The 15,821-nt window shown below is 43.7% G+C and overlaps 1 protein-coding gene across 2 annotated transcripts in view; it reads left to right on the top strand.

The window, feature by feature from the left end:
* Positions 1-15,821, top strand: part of PIP5K1A (phosphatidylinositol-4-phosphate 5-kinase type 1 alpha) — a 50,763-nt gene that overhangs the window by 8,005 nt on the left and 26,937 nt on the right. For both annotated transcript variants that reach the window (XM_070077715.1, XM_051858709.2), the window contains exon 2: positions 14,904-14,941. In XM_070077715.1, coding sequence (XP_069933816.1) covers positions 14,904-14,941 — 38 coding nt within the window. The remainder of the gene's footprint in view (positions 1-14,903; positions 14,942-15,821) is intronic.

The raw sequence follows: 15,821 nt of genomic DNA, 5'->3' as shown, positions 1-15,821 counted from the left end.
GTGGGCTAAGGGAAGGTGAGGTGGGAAAGTTGGGTGGTGGGAATGGGAAGGGTTTTGTTTTGTTTTGAGGATGGTTATGTAGAGTATATTAGCTTTTCTGTGCATAGTGTTGGTAAACTTCAAGTTCTCATTGATAAGGACCTATAAAAAAGGGCACTAATGGCAGGGAGGTAACTTGGCCATACTTCTGATTTCTTGTAGAAGGAGATAATTGTCTTGAAGTGTATTAATGCTTCTTATGATATCATTAAAGTTAGAGTTTCTGTGCTGAAATATGTCTATTCTAATTCAGCAAAATGCATTCATTACCTTTTCAAGATATGTAGAGCTAGATTTGGAAATAGAATTAGGAGGTGGCCATCTGCCAAGTATCTCAAATGCCTTTTGGCCATGAGTGTTTATTCAGGAGACTCAAGATTTTTTTTTCATAATTTCCAAATTCTATTGCCAAATGATACATATTTGAGGTCTATGAAACATAAAATTTGCCTTTGTAAAACTAGAAGCAAAAAAGAGGGAGAGGAGACCATACACAACTATTTTAATTTAACTCTCTCATTTTCCAAATTAGGAAACCAAGGTTCAGAAAGATATTAGTTGTAAAGTGATACATACAGGCCAGCGCCGTGACTCAATAGGCTAATCCTCCGCCTAGCGACGCCGGCACACCGGGTTCTAGTCCCAGTCGGGGCACCGGATTCTGTCTCGGTTGCCCCTCTTCCAGGCCAGCTCTCTGCTGTGGCCAGGGAGTGCAGTGGAGGATGGCCCAAGTATTTGGGCCCTGCACCCCATGGGAGACCAGGATAAGCACCTGCCTCCTGCCTTCGGATGGGCGCAGCGCGCCGGCCGCGGCGGCCATTGGAGGGTGAACCAACGGCAAAAGGAAGACCTTTCTCTCTCTCTCTCTCTCTCTCTCTCTCTCTCTCTCTCTCTCTGTCTCTCTCTCTCTCTCTCTCTCTCACACTCATTGTCCACTCTGCCTGTAAAAAAAAAAAAAAGGTGATACATACAGTATGTGTTATCAAGGTAAATATTAACGAATCTGCTGCTCATTCTTTGTAATGCTTTTTGTTACCTCTTAGCTGAGATAACCCTGGGACTAGTAGATGAAACTGCTTTTGAGCGTTTGTTTCTAGGAGCATCCTTGCCTTTCTGACTTTTCCTAAAAGATCCTTAGGGAAAAATGACACTGCCAGGACTTAGCTTTTCTGTGAGATGTGGCTTGGTTTTCTTAAGTCATGTAGTGATGGTACAGTTTTTTTTAAGTGCTATTGCTTAGAGTCGTGTGCTCAGTAGGCAGGCTGACATTTCACACACATGAATGAGTATTTTCATTTGGAGAAATATTGTACTTCCCACGTGCAAGGGTGTAGAGAGTGTAGTCAGGATAACTTTCAGTAGTCCAAGTTAACCAGGACCATAAAGAAAGATCGCTTCAAATAGTACAATGAACAATTAAGTTGATTTTGGTTTTGATTTTATTGTAAAGGGGGAGGCTGTTTTTGCTTTTTGTTTTTCTTTTAAAGTTTCTGGCTCTTAATTTTGTCAACCAAGAATTAACATTTTGCTTTCAAAAAAACCTGCTTATCTCTTTGTTCTCTTAATACGGGGATTATTGACAGGTTTGTGTAGATCGTTGGTGAATCTTTGAATAAATTCCCTGGGGTAGTTTCTCAATTACCTAACCTCCAGCTGGGTGAGGAATGTATATCTGGCAAGCCTCTGGCGTCTCCCAGTTATACGTGGTACTTCAAACATGGAAGTCAGCCACACACTGCTTGGTTTCTCATCTGGTAGATGATGTCATCTCGTCTCTGACGGAAAGGCTTCTGCTCTGAAAGCGCAGGGAGAGGCTCTGCTATTAAGGCCAACTCTGTTTTGTTTTACATGCTGGAGGGAAGGGCAGCTCACTTCAGAGCTGTTCACTATCTGAAAATATCTGTGTGTAAATTAGCTCCTCTTTTTAAGGCTAGCACATTTCTCCGAAAGTTGCCTTTTTCATATTTTTTGAAACTATGCTGATGTTTTTTTTCCTTCACTTTTTCCTTTCAGTGGTAAATTTTAATCGCTAGTGGCTTAGTAATAACAAGCAAATTCATGTAGAATCACAGTGGTGTTTTGCCAAGTGACCAGAGATCAGCCCTTTTAGTGCTTTTTTCACCACAAACAATTTAGGGTGGGGCCAAGGAGTAAAATGGAGTGCTTCCCTATGACTGGTACAATTACTCAGAAAAATTTTCGGTGACATGGTATGATGATTCAACTTTATGTTTTAACAAGAATCGACAGAGTTGTTTCCACTTCAACTTTCTGAAATTACTTTAGTAGCATTAATGATTTCATAGCTGATTTTCATAATTTAGAGGCTAGGGTTGTTCTTTTTTTTAATATTTTTTGAAGTCTTGGTTTCCATAAAATACTGTGAATTCAGCATTCCCCTTTGTAAGAGACCATTGATATTCAGAGAGATAAGGTTCCCTTTTCCAAAGTGAGCCTCTGTCATATGTCCTAATACAGGTTTGTTTCCAGCTATATGGGCATCTCAAAGTAATATGTAGCTGAGAAAGAGTGGCTGTATGTATAGGAATCATGCTTATTTTTAGTTTGGGATTGTCAGCATTGTAGGCAATTTCATCTCACATTTTTCTTTCTAGCTTATCTTTGTAACAGTTTAACATTATAATGAGCTTGAGTTAATCTTTTTTGGGGAATGTCCATGGTTTATATGTATGGGACTAAGTAGTGGCTTAGTGGGAAGAATAGGTTATAAAGCTAAATGAATGAGAATAAAGTCTTCCCTGTGTATCCTTTTCTTTTTTTAAGATTGACTGATTTATTTGAAAGGCAGAGTTACAGAGAAAGGGGGAGAGAGGGAGAGAGACAGAGAGAAAGAGAAAATGAATCATCCATCCACTGGTTGACTCCCCAAATGGCACAATGGCTGGGACTGGGCCAGGCCAAAGCAAGAAGCAAGAAGCGAGGAGAGTCTTCCAGGTCTTGCGTGTAGGTGCAGGGGCCCAAGCACTTGGGCCATCCTCTGCTGCTTTCCCAGGGAGCTGGATGGGAAGTGGAGCAGCAGGGACAGGAACTGGAGCCCATTTGGGATGCCAGAGCTTTTACCCAGTGTGCCACAGTGCCAGCTCCTATCATTTTTATTTATTAAATAATGTATGCATTAAAATACTTGTTAAAGAAGGTTTAGGTAGTAAAGGGAAAAGAGAAATTTAAAGTTACAAAATGAACCTATCAAGAGATGGTGATATTTTGACATTTTGATATGTAGTCATTTGGACTTTATGTGTGTAAGTACCTATTAGCTTTTAGAAAAATGTTTCACAAAAATGATATCTTTTTTTCACTTTTTCTCTCTTCAGAAGTTTATTGTGATATCCTACTCATAAATGTACGTAAAATAATGGTTATATAATATTCCATGTTACAATTGCACCATGATTTATATAACCAATCTCTTCTTGTTCATTAGGTTCATTCCAGTTTTAGTATCTATGGATTAACAGTATTATATAATACCCTAGTAAGGTTCCTGTATGCCAAGGAGCCTATTTTTTTTTAAAGATTTATTTATTTATTTGAAAGTCAGAGTTACATAGAGGAGAGGCAGAGAGAGAGGTCTTTATCCGCTGGTTCACTCCTCAATTGGCTGCAGCAGCTGGAGCTGTGCCGATCCGAAGCCAGGAGCTTCTTCAGGTGTTCCACGCGGGTGCAGGGGCCCAAGGACTTGGGCCATCTTCTACTGCTTTCCCAAGCCATAGCAGAGAGCTGGATCAGAAGTGGAGCAGCCAGGACTCAAACCAGTGCCCATATGGGATATTGGCACTGCAGGCGGCGGCTTCACCCGCTATGCCACAGCACCGGCCCCCACCAAGGAACCTTATAACTGAAAAATTTGCTGATCTGGATTCATTGCAGAGTGAAATGACTTGGAGTATTAATTTTGTGACCACTCCTGCAGCTTTTGTAGAGGATTTCCTTCTGTTTTCTGGACATTACCTAGAACATCTCATTTCACAGTATGGTGCTAGGGATCAGACCAAGTTCTACTTAAAATCTTATGTCTGGGGGCCGGCGCCGCGGCTCACTAGGCTAATCCTCTGCCTAGCGGCGCCGGCACACCGGGTTCTAGTCCCGGTCGGGGCGCCGGATTCTGTCCTGGTTGCCCCTCTTCCAGGCCAGCCCTCTGCTGTGGCCCGGGAGTGCAGTGGAGGATGGCCCAGGTGCTTGGGCCCTGCACCCCATGGGAGACCAGGAAAAGCACCTGGCTCCTGGCTCCTGCCATCGGATCAGCGCGGTGTGCTGGCCGCAGCGCGCCGGCAGCGGCTGCCATTGGAGGGTGAACCAACGGTAAAGGAAGACCTTTCTCTCTGTCTCTCTCTCTCACTGTCCACTCTGCCTGTCCAAAAAAAAAAAAAAAAAAAAAAAAAACACACACACACATAAAATCTTATGTCTGGGGCTGGTGCTGTGGCATAGCGGGTTAAAAACCCTGGCCTGAGGCGCTGGCATCCCTATGGGCACCAGTTCTAGTCCCAGCTGATCCTCTTCTGATCCAGCTCTCTGCTATGGCCTGGGAAAGCAGTGGTGGATGGCCCAGGTCCTTGGGCCCCTGCACCCACATGGGAGACCTGGAAGAAGCTCCTGGCTCCTGGCTTCGGATTGGTGCAGCTCCGGCCGTTGCAGCCATCTGGAGAGTGAACCAGCTAATGGAAGACCTCTCTCTCTATCTCTACCTCCCTCTGTAACTCTGACTTTCAAATAAAGAAAATAAATCTTTTTTTTTTTTTTTTTTTTTTTTTTTTGACAGGCAGAGTGGACAGTGAGAGAGAGAGACAGAGAGAAAGGTCTTCCTTTTGCCGTTGGTTCACCCTCCAATGGCCGCCGCGGCTGGCGCGCTGCGGCCGGCGTACCGCGCTGATCCGATGGCAGGAGCCAGGAGCCAGGTGCTTTTCCTGGTCTCCCATGGGGTGCAGGGACCAAGCACCTGGGCCATCCTCCACTGCACTCCCGGGCCACAGCAGAGAGCTGGCCTGGAAGAGGGGCAGCCGGGACAGAATCTGGCGCCCCAACCGGGACTAGAACCCGGTGTGCCGGCGCCGCTAGGCGGAGGATTAGCCTAGTGAGCCGCGGCGCCGGCCTAAATAAAATAAATCTTTTTAAAAAAACTTATGTTTATCCTGCTACTGTAAGCAAGTGGAACCCCTAAGTAAGTGATAACTCTCTGTTTTTCCTTATTAGGTTTCAACTTTCTGTGCTGTGGGGTCAACCGTAAGAGAGGTAGATCTGATGTGTTTTTGTGCTGAAGAAGCATGAGCTCCTCGCAGTAACTAGCAGCCAGCGCCTCTTCCCCATAACACTTGCACTGGCAGTGCTGTCTTCTGAGGAGGCTGTGGATGTCTTGCAAGCATTATTTGACTGTATCTCCCAAATCCCTCTTCCCTCTCTAGGAAAGATGCTATCTTAATATTGAAGTATCTTCTCTAATATTGAAATACCTTTTCTCATCCTTCCACAGTATAATATAAATCAGTTTTGTCTCCCTTGAAATTGCCCTGTAACTTCAGCTTTGTTTCACTAAAGCTAGTCTTAGCTCTTCCTTTTCCCTTTCTGTTGTACCTCTTATTTTCCCTGACCTTTCCCATCCTGTAGGTGAGATTCTATAATTCAGAGTAATAATTGCTTATATTTATAGAACATTTACTATATGTTAAGTCTATACATGACTTAATTCTGGTAATCCTATAGAGGTACATATTATTTCCATATTTTATAGATATGGTAACCAAGACCCAGAGAAATTTTAACCAACCTACCCAAGGTTGTAACTTAGGTGTTCCAATTACAGAGCCCACAATCCGAACCACTGTGCTGTGTCTGTTCCCTTCACTAATCTGAAAGTTTGTATGTGAACTAACTTGACTTTAAACCAGATTAAATATTTGTTGCTGAATGGAAACTGAACCAGAAGTCCTTGGTAAAGGAGAGAAGAATATGGAAGGAAATTTGCCTTTGTGGTATTAGCCCTTCTAAAAAAGCAATGAGCAAAGTGTGAAATTTCTAATCATTCTTTTAGAAACTATCTTAGAAATTAATGTGAACTTTTGCCAATCACTAATAGCCCAAGCATAGTGCTTTGGCTTTTTAATCAGAATTCATGGTCCCCATATACCAAAAAGAGATAAATGGAGCATTTTTTTTTCCTATTAAAATTGTTCATGTCTTACTACAAAGACAAGATGGTACTTATTGCTGCCAGTGAGGACCTTAACACCTATAAAACTGGGAAACTGCTCTTTGAAGTATGAGATTTTAAAAGACAATTTTTGCTTCTCTGGAATACCGGCATTTCCTGATTCAGAATAACAATAATCTCATCAAAAGAAATGAAAGCTATGTTCTATTTTTGCCAGGGACACTGATGACTGTTGCTAGAGGAAGGGAATGTTGTTACTCTTCATTTCATTGAGAGGAACTGAAGAGGGAAAATTGGGTTCTTAATCCTTTATCAATGAAAATGAAAGGCTTCCTTTTCCCAAAGGAAGAAAATATGTATTGTCCGTTAGCAGATCTGAAATTTATTTAGTTTTAGAGTGTTCTAGTTTGAGTTTTCTTGTCCTGGCGTCACTCTAGGTGGTCAGAAATTTTTGAAAACAATGATTTAGAAGAAAGAATTGAGCTAAAGGTTAAGAATGCAGCTTCCAGTTCTGGTTCTGTCACTGTCTTTGTTGTGTGATGTTTGAGCATGTCCTTTAACCTCTCTGTCCCTCTGTTCTCTTATTTATTAAAAAAGAGAATAGGAAGAAAAAGAAAAAAATTACACTAAAAATTTCAGGCTCTTGCGGAATTTTTCTCCCAATATGAATGGTTATTGATTTGTTAGCATGAAAAGTCAAGTAGCTTCATTATTGGCTGAATGAACTAAGTTCTCTACATGGTCTGTTTAAAAATCCTGTTTCAATAACGCTGTAGAATTCAGCAAGACTGAGCAGTGCCCTGGCCAGAATTTTTGAAATTTCCCAAAGTACACATATGCTTAGGCTCTCCTAGGTATTCTTTTTTTTTTTTTTTTTTTTTTTTTTTAAGGTTTATTTATTTGAAAGGCAGAGTTACAGAGAGGCAGAGGCAGAAAGAGGTCTTCCATCCACTGGTTCATTCACAAAATGGCTGCAATGGCTGGAGCTTGGCTGATCTGAAGCCAGGAGCCAGGAGCTTCTTCTAGGTCTCCCACATGGTGCAAGAGTCCAAGGACTTGGGCCATCTTCCACTGCTTTCCCAGGCCATAGCAGAGAGCTGGATCAGAAATGGAGCAGCTGGGACTCGAACTGGTGCCCATATGGGATGCCAGCACTGCAGGCGGTGACTTTACCCACTACACCATGGCACTGGGCCCCCTCCTTAACTTTTTATTATAAAATTTGTCAGGGATTGTTATTGTGGTGTAGCCGGTTAAGTTGCCACTTGTGATGCCAGCCTCCCGAATGGGCACTGGTTTGAGTCCTTGCTGCTCCATTTCTGACCCAGATTTCTGCTAATGTGCCTGGGAAAGCAGTGGAAGATGGGCCAAATCTCTGAGCCCCTGTACCCACATGGGAGGCCTGAAGGAAGCTTCTGGCTCCTGACTTCAGTGTGGCCTAGACTTAGCCATTGTGGACATTTGGGGCGTGAACCAGAGGATGGAAGATCTCTCTGTCTCTCTCTCTCTCTCTCCCTGTAGCTCTGCCTTTCAAATAAAATAAATGAATCTTTAAAAAATTTTTTCTCAGACGTATACAAGGTAATCTAGAGAATAGTTTAATGAGCTGCCATGTACTCATCACCTAGCTTCAGTAGCAATATTTTGCCAATCATTGCATCTGTATTTCACCCATTCTCCTTCATCCATTCCCTGAAATATTTTAAAGCAAGTCCAGGTCTCATGTAATTTCATCCATAAGTATTTCAAAATGTATTTCTACAGATATGAGTATTTGGGGTGTGGAAGTTAAAGGTTGTAACATGACCACAGCAGCATTGTTATAGTTAAAAAATTAACCATTGCTCTTTCAAGGTTCCTGTCTCAGAAATGTCTTGTTACAGTTTTTTCTTTCTTTTCTTTTCTTTCTTTTTTTTTTTTTTATATTTTTCTTAGAGAAAGGTCTTCCTTCCGTTGGTTCACCCCAAAATGGCCGCTATGGCCGGCGCACTGCGCCAATCCAAAGCCAGGATTCAGGTGCTTCCTCCTGGTCTCCCATGCGGGTGCAGGGCCCAAACACTTGGGCCATCCTCCACTGTACTCCCTGGCCACAGCCGAGAGCTGGACTGAAAGAGCAGCAACCGGGACTAGTACCTGGCACCCCAACCGGGACTAGAACCCGGGGTGCCGGTGCTGCAGACGGAGGATTAGCCTAGTGAGCCGCGGCACCGGCCTACAGTTTTTTCTAATCAGCATTTAGATGAGACTCACACACAATATTTGGTAGATACGTTACTTATGTCCTTAATTAAAATAATTCCCACTGTCTGTAATTTCAATTTTAAGGCCAAGTAAGGTATGTTTTTCAGCTTTTAAAGAGTTATACAGGTTTTTTTGTTTTTGTTTTTTTGTTTTTTTTTTTTGACAGGCAGAGTGGACAGTGAGAGAGAGAGAGACAGAGAGAAAGGTCTTCCTTTTGCCGTTGGTTCACCCTCCAATGGCCGCTGCGGCCGGCGTGCTGCAGCCAGCGCACCGTGCTGATCCGATGGCAGGAGCCAGGTACTTATCCTGGTCTCCCGTGGGGTGCAGGGCCCAAGCACTTGGGCCATCCTCCACTGCACTCCCTGGCCACAGCAGAGAGCTGGCCTGGAAGAGGGGCAACCGGGACAGAATCCGGCGCCCCGACCGGGACTAGAACCCGGTGTGCCGGCACCGCAAGGCAGAGGATTAGCCTAGTGAGCCGTGGCGCCGGCCCAGGTTGTTATTATATACAAGAGGTCATGGGGAAAAGTAACCTTTTTAAAATGGTATCAGCATTGTAGTGTTATAGTCAGTGTCCAGGAGAAACAGAAGAGTGTGGAGATGGCCTGAATGATACAGAGATAAAAAATGTAATTCAACAGTGATAAGTATTAAAATTGAGCCAGTGGGGCAGGCATTGTGGTATAGAAAGGTAAGTTTCTGGTTGGGACACCTGCATGACATATCCCATATCAGAGTCCCAGCTCTAGTCCTGACTACTCCATACTTCCAATCCAGCTTCCTGCTAATGAGCCTGGAGGCAGTGGATGATGGCCCAAGTACTTGGGTTCCTGCCGCCCTAGTGGGAGACCAGGATGGAATTTCTGGCTCCTGGCTTCAGTATGGCCCAGCCCTGGCTGTTAAAGGCATTTGGCAAATGGGTGGCACATAATTTCTCTTTATCTCTCTTTCTCTGTCATTCTGCCTTTCAAATAACTAAAAATATTTTAAAAATTGAGCCAGTGAGGAGAAACTGGGCTAAGACCATTTATAGCCAACTGTCAGCTTCTATACCCACCTTTGGGTATTGTGTACATGCCACATTTCCAAGTATTGACTGATGATAATGTAGTCATCTGAACAGTGATTATTCAGATTTTTTAAAAAATATTTTATTTATTTGAGAGGTAGAGTTACAGATACTGAGAGGGAAAGACAGAGAGAAGGGTGTTCCTTCTGTTGGTTCACTCCCCAAATGGCCAGCAACGGCCAGAGCTGCATCAATCTGAAGCCAGGAGTCGGGTGCTTCTTCTGGGTCTCTCATATGGGTGCAGGGGCCCAAGGACTTGGGCCATCTTCTGCTTTCCCAGTCCACAGCAGAGAGCTGGATTGGAAGAGGGGCAGCCAGGACTAGAAACGGCGCCCATATTGGATGCTGGTGCTCATATGGGATGCCAGCACCACAGGCGGAGGATTAACCTGCATCACAGCGCCAGCCTCCATTCAGAATTTTGATGTAGACGGGGAGAGGCAGGGCCCAAATCCTTAGAAAAAGTTCTTCCTAGGGAAGAATAAATTTTAATGTTAGAAGAACTGTGCCCCCATAGTCAGTTTCTTCATCAGAAATTATAATTACATATTTATTTTAAGATGATAGATCTATATTTAGAGTACTTTGCACAAAGGTGGTAAAAAACAAATTTTCTCTTGATCAATATTCTGATTTTATCCATAGGGATGAATCATATTCTTAAAAATTTTACGGCTGGTGTTGCCATGCTGAGTGGGGTTAAACCCCTTTTTCTTTCTCTTTTTCATTTGTTCTCTCTCAGTGCCTAAGTGTCTTCCTGTACTTATCGAAGAGAAAGCTTATTTATGCAGTGTTCATGACTCTGAGTTTCACAGATTTCCTCAATAGATAATTTCTCTTTGGCAGATCCTTAGCAGGTGGTATCTGGTTCCCTGTACTTTCTGTTTGCCCTTTGTTGGGTTTTTGGATAAACGCTGTTAACAGTGTCATTGGTAAAACTCTAGGTATTTTTCTCTTCTTTTATACTTTTTGGTAGATTAGATCTCTTAGGTATGTCCTGGTGGCTGTACTTTAGGCACTTTAAGCCTCACCCATGTCACTTTGTCTGAGTTTTATTATTTACATGCCGTATCTTTCTTTTGCTTCAGATTTAATGCTCTTGGGATGGGATTAATTCCAGTTTTGCAATTGCAGATAGCTAAAGAGTTGGCAACAAAATTTCTACTGAGTGGAGTCTTCCTGTCCTCATTTTGAATACTTTGCAAGAGTGTAGCAGCCCTGGAGCTACATGTCTGTATGATAAAACTAGAAGAGATAGCATAGGTAGAACTTTATTTTATTTTATTTATTTGAAAGAGTTACACAGAGAGGAGAGGCAGAGAGAGAGATCTTCCATCCTCTGGTTCACTTCTCAGATGGCCACAATGGCCGGAGCTGTGCCATTCCGAAGCCAGGAGCTTCTTGTGGGCCTCCCACGTGGGTGCAGGGGCCCAAGCACTTGGGCCATCTTCTACTGCTTTCCCAGGCCACAGCAGAGAGCTGGATCAGAAGCAGAGCAGTGAGACATGAACCGATGCCCATAAGGGATGCCAGCACTGCAGCACCGGCCCCCAGCAGAGAGTTTTGTGAGGAGCCAAGTACTTTGAGATGCAAAATAGAATTTACTGCTGGTCTAGGTGATCAATCACTGAACCTTGCTAGGGGCCCAGTTTTTTTCTTGCATTTGAAATCATATATGTGATTAAGCTTATTTAATGTAATCGTTACATAAGCATTTTAAAATAAACTTATTTTAGTTAGAGAACAGTTTGACATAACATATGGGCCCAGGTCTTTTGATATTTTTTGTTTTTTGAAAGGCAAAGCAACACAAAAGGAGAGACATTCACATCTTCTGGACTGAAGCTGGGAGCCAGGAACTCTATCCTGGTCTCCTAGGTGGGTGGCAGCGGCCTAAGTACTTGGACCATCCTCTTCTGCCTTCCTAGGCACATTAGCAGTAAGCTGGATTAGAAGAGAAGTAGCCAGGACTCAAACCAGCACTCCGATATAGGACACAGGTGTCACAGTAGTAGTTTAACTCTGCCACAATGCCAGCACCCAGCTCTTCTGAATTTTAAATAGCTTAGTATCTTTTTTTTTTTTTTTTTTACAGGCAGAGTGGACAGTGAGAGAGAGAGAAACAGAGAGAAAGGTCTTCCTTTGCCGTTGGTTCACCCTCCAGTGGCCGCCGCGGCTTAGTATCTTTTTAAAGGATATGTGACAACTTTGCTACTCTCAGATGGGACATATCTGAGCATAGAGCTATCCTACCTCCAGGAGTGGCCTACGCCAGGCACTTGATTCTGCCTGTGGTGTGGTCCATGTCCAAGCCTCCATTGCACAGGAGAGTGTCCAGGGACTCTAGACATCCAAACTGTGGGAGCTCAGATTTTAGGTCCTGTGTGACCTGTTCTGAGAATGGGGGAAATTCAGTACTTTGACCCAGCCAAAAAGTTTTAAGATAGAAGAGATTTGACTTTTTGACAGTGGACACTTTAAATTCTGCAGTAAGCCATCAGCACTTTTAGTAATAAATGAATTTGCCTGACTTACTGTTCCTTTAAAACTTCAGCCCTAACTTGTTTAGTCTTTAACCCAGCTGAAGCTCTCCTGATTGAATAAATCATCCTAGGAAGGGTGTTACATCATGGGCTCTGCTGCAGAGAAGTAGCGGTAAAAATTGATCTGTTTTTCTAATTTTCTCGGTCATTTTGTGCAACATATCTTCATAACAGCTAGATGACATTTCTCTTGTCTTCATTTTTGGGAAAAGGAATGCAAACCATCTGTTCTCCATTTTTTTCTCCACCCTGACTCATTACCAGGAAGGAAATTTTGCTACTCTGCTTATTGGTACCATAAATGCTTAGTCTGTAACCTTTCTACTAAGAGCTATCACAGCCTCTGAGCCTAGCTGTATTTTGAAATTCAAGAGGTTATTGGTTGTTTTTGTCTTAAACAGTTACACTTAGAACTTTGTCTGGTCATTAATCCCTTGTGTTTCTATTGCTGCCTCACTGTTAATCCTTTTTTTTTTTTTTAAGATTTATTTTATTTATTTGAAAGAGTTACAGAGAGAGGTGGAGACAGAGAGGTCTTCCATCCGCTGATTCATTCTCCAGATGGCTGCAACGGCCAGAGCTGAGTCTATCTGAAGCCAGGAGCCAGGAGCTTCTTGTGGGCCTCCCACGTGGGTGCAGGGGCCCAAGCACCTGGGCCATCTTCTACTGCTTTCCCAGGCCATAGCAGAGAGCTGGATCAGAAGAGGAGCAGCTAGAACTAGAATTGGCGCCCATATGGGATGCCGGCGCTTCAGGCCAGGCTTTAGCCCGCTGTGCCACAGTGCCGGCCCCATTGTTAATCCTTTAAAATATTTTTTATTTATTTGAAAGTTACAGTGATAAAGGGAGAGACAGAAGAGAGAGATTCCATCCATTGGTTCACTTCCCAAATGGCCACAACAGCCAGGGTTGGGCCAGGCTGAAGCCAGTAGTCTCCCACATGGGTGTAGGGGCCCAAGCACTTGAGCCATCCTCTGCTGCTTTCCCAGGCACATTAGCAGAGAGTTGGATTGGAAGTGGAATAGCCAGGACTTGAACCAGCATCCATATGGGATGTTGGTGCTGCAGATAGCAGCTTAACCTCTGTGAATTGGGTTCTTCCTACTCATTGTTTTATTCTTTCATTTTATCTGAAAGAGAAAGCTGTGGAACAGATCTTCCATTTGCTGGTTCACTCCCCAAACGGCTGCAGTGGCCAGGCCAAAGCCACTAGAAGCATAGAACTCTATCCCAGGTCTCCTATGTAGGTGGCAAAGACCCAAGTCCCTGGATTCCTCTTTTTAATTTTTAAAAATATTTTGCTTATGGCCGGCGCCGCGGCTCACTAGGCTAATCCTCCGCCTAGCGGCGCCGGCACACCGGGTTCTAGTCCCGGTCGGGGCGCCGGATTCTGTCCCGGTTGCCCCTCTTCCAGGCCAGCCCTCTGCTGTGGCCAGGGAGTGCAGTGGAGGATGGCCCAGGTGCTTGGGCCCTGTACCCCATGGGAGACCAGGAAAAGCACCTGGCTCCTGGCTCCTGCCATTGGATCAGCGCGGTGCGCCGGCCGCAGCGCGCCGGCTGCGGCGGCCATTGGAGGGTGAACCAACGGCAAAAGGAAGACCTTTCTCTCTGTCTCTCTCTCTCTCACTGTCCACTCTGCCTGTCAAAAAAAAAAAAAAAAAATTTTGCTTATTTATTTTGAGAGGTAAAGTTACAGACAGAGGGAGAGACAGAGAAAGAGATCTTCCATCCACTGGTTCACTCCCCAAATGTCCACAATGACTAGAGCTGAGCCAAAGTGAAGAGCCAGGAGCTTTATCTGGTCTCCCACGTGGGCAAGGGCCCAAGGAGTTGGACCGTCTTCCACTTTCTCAGACACGTGAGCAGGGAGCTAGATCAGCAGTGGAGCAGCTAGGACATGAACCGGTGCCCATGTGGGTTGCTGGCGTCTCAGGCGGTAGCTTTACCTGCTACGCCTCAGTGCCAGCCCTAGATGTGGTCACTTTTTAAATACACATGTTCTTGAAGTTTTACATAAGTTTAAGTAAATAAAAAGTCATAAGTAATACTTGTGAAATTTAAGCAAAACCAAATTATATAATGGCACTGAACAAATACTTGATATATTTGATTTTTTTTTAAGGTTTATTTATTTGAGAAGGTGGAGGCTTTATGCGCTATGCCACAGTGGTGGCCCTGCCCTTTCTCTTTTAATCATGGTAATGATCAGTGAGCCCCTTTACTCAGATGGGTAAACATATTAAGAAGTTATGTTTTGGGGCCGGTGCCGTGGCACAGTAGGTTAATCCTCCACCTGTGGTGCTGGCATCCCATATGGGTATCCGGTTAGTGTCCCGGCTGCTCCTCTTCCAATCCAGCTCTCTGCTATGGCCTGGGAAAGCAGTAGAAGATGGCCCAGGTGCTTGGGCCCCTGCACCCGCGTGGGAATACTGGGAAGAAGCTCCTGGCTCCTGGCTTCGGATCGGCACAGCTCTGGCCATTGCGGACCAACAGACGGAAACCTTTCTCTGTTTCTTCCTCTCACTATAATTCTACCTCTCAAATAAATAAAATATTTTTTAAAAAAGTTATGTTTCTCAGAGAAGATAGGAGCACTTGGGTGGAAAAAGGGGGCTAGAGAAAGAATGGAGTTCACATAAGGCCTCTGTGAGTGTAGAGGAGGAGGAGGAAGGGACACACACAATCGTATTCAGAAGGGTCTGGTATTCCTGAGCAAGAGGCAGGAGCTCTTGGTCACGTTTAGTTTGACTCGAGTTTGATTCTTCCAGTGTGTTTGGTACAAAGTGTGTGAGTGTATATTTACTTACAGTTTTATTTTGTGTTTTTTTTTGTTTGCCTTTAGCAGCAGCAACTGGAATTAAGAAACCTATGGCGTCTGAGGTGAGTTTCATATTAATATAGTAGTTACTGAAAGTTTAGTTCTGTGATAGAATACTTGTTTATAATGTCTTGGTTATCTGCCTACTTAGGTCATGGAAAGCTAAAAGTGTTTTACCTTGTTGATAGCCAAGGAATCATCAAACTCTAGTTTTGCTGTGGTTTCTTTTAATTAGTATCTCATACTTATTGATAATTTATTATTTTTATTTATTTATTTGAAAGGCAGAGTTACAGAGAGAGGGAGAAAAGACAGAGGTCTTCCATCATCTGGTTCACTCCCCAGATGGCTGCAGCATCCAATGCTGGGCCATCCTTTGCTGCTTTTCCATATGCATTAGCAGTGAGCTGGATCAGAAGTGCAGCAGCTGAGTCTTAATCTGTCCCATATGGGATACTGGCATTACAGTCAGTGGCTTAACTCCTTACACCACAATGCCAGCCCTGAGAACTTACTTTATTTTAAAAAAAAATTTAGCATGATCTAGCCACTGGCAAATCAAATAATTCTATACCCCAAGAATTGAAAGGCTCAGATAATAAGATGACTTCTCTGAGATGGTGCCTTTTAACAGATTCCTGAGAACACGATATGTCTGTTTTCCACCCGCAAAACAGACCCTGAAATAAGGACATAGTAAGACCAGTAGAGCAGAATCTATAAGGTTATTCCCAAGAGTCAAGATGGCACCACCATAGGCACTCTTCATGATGATAACTATCGTTAAATGAAGAAGCTAGGCAAAATAACTAGTAGAAACAGGATGTCACAATCTTTAAACTTGATATTCAAGTTCTGCCTTTGTATGCCAGGAGGGTCAGCATTCTGAAACCCTTGACACAAAATGCAGGAGAGAGGCAAGAAGTGAGAGGAGGGTTGAGA

The sequence above is a fragment of the Oryctolagus cuniculus genome, chromosome 7 (assembly GCF_964237555.1).
Source record: "Oryctolagus cuniculus chromosome 7, mOryCun1.1, whole genome shotgun sequence".
Taxonomy (NCBI): Eukaryota; Metazoa; Chordata; class Mammalia; order Lagomorpha; family Leporidae; genus Oryctolagus; species Oryctolagus cuniculus.
The sequence above is the reverse complement of the archived record's forward strand: the minus strand, read 5'-3'. Positions and strand labels throughout refer to the sequence as shown.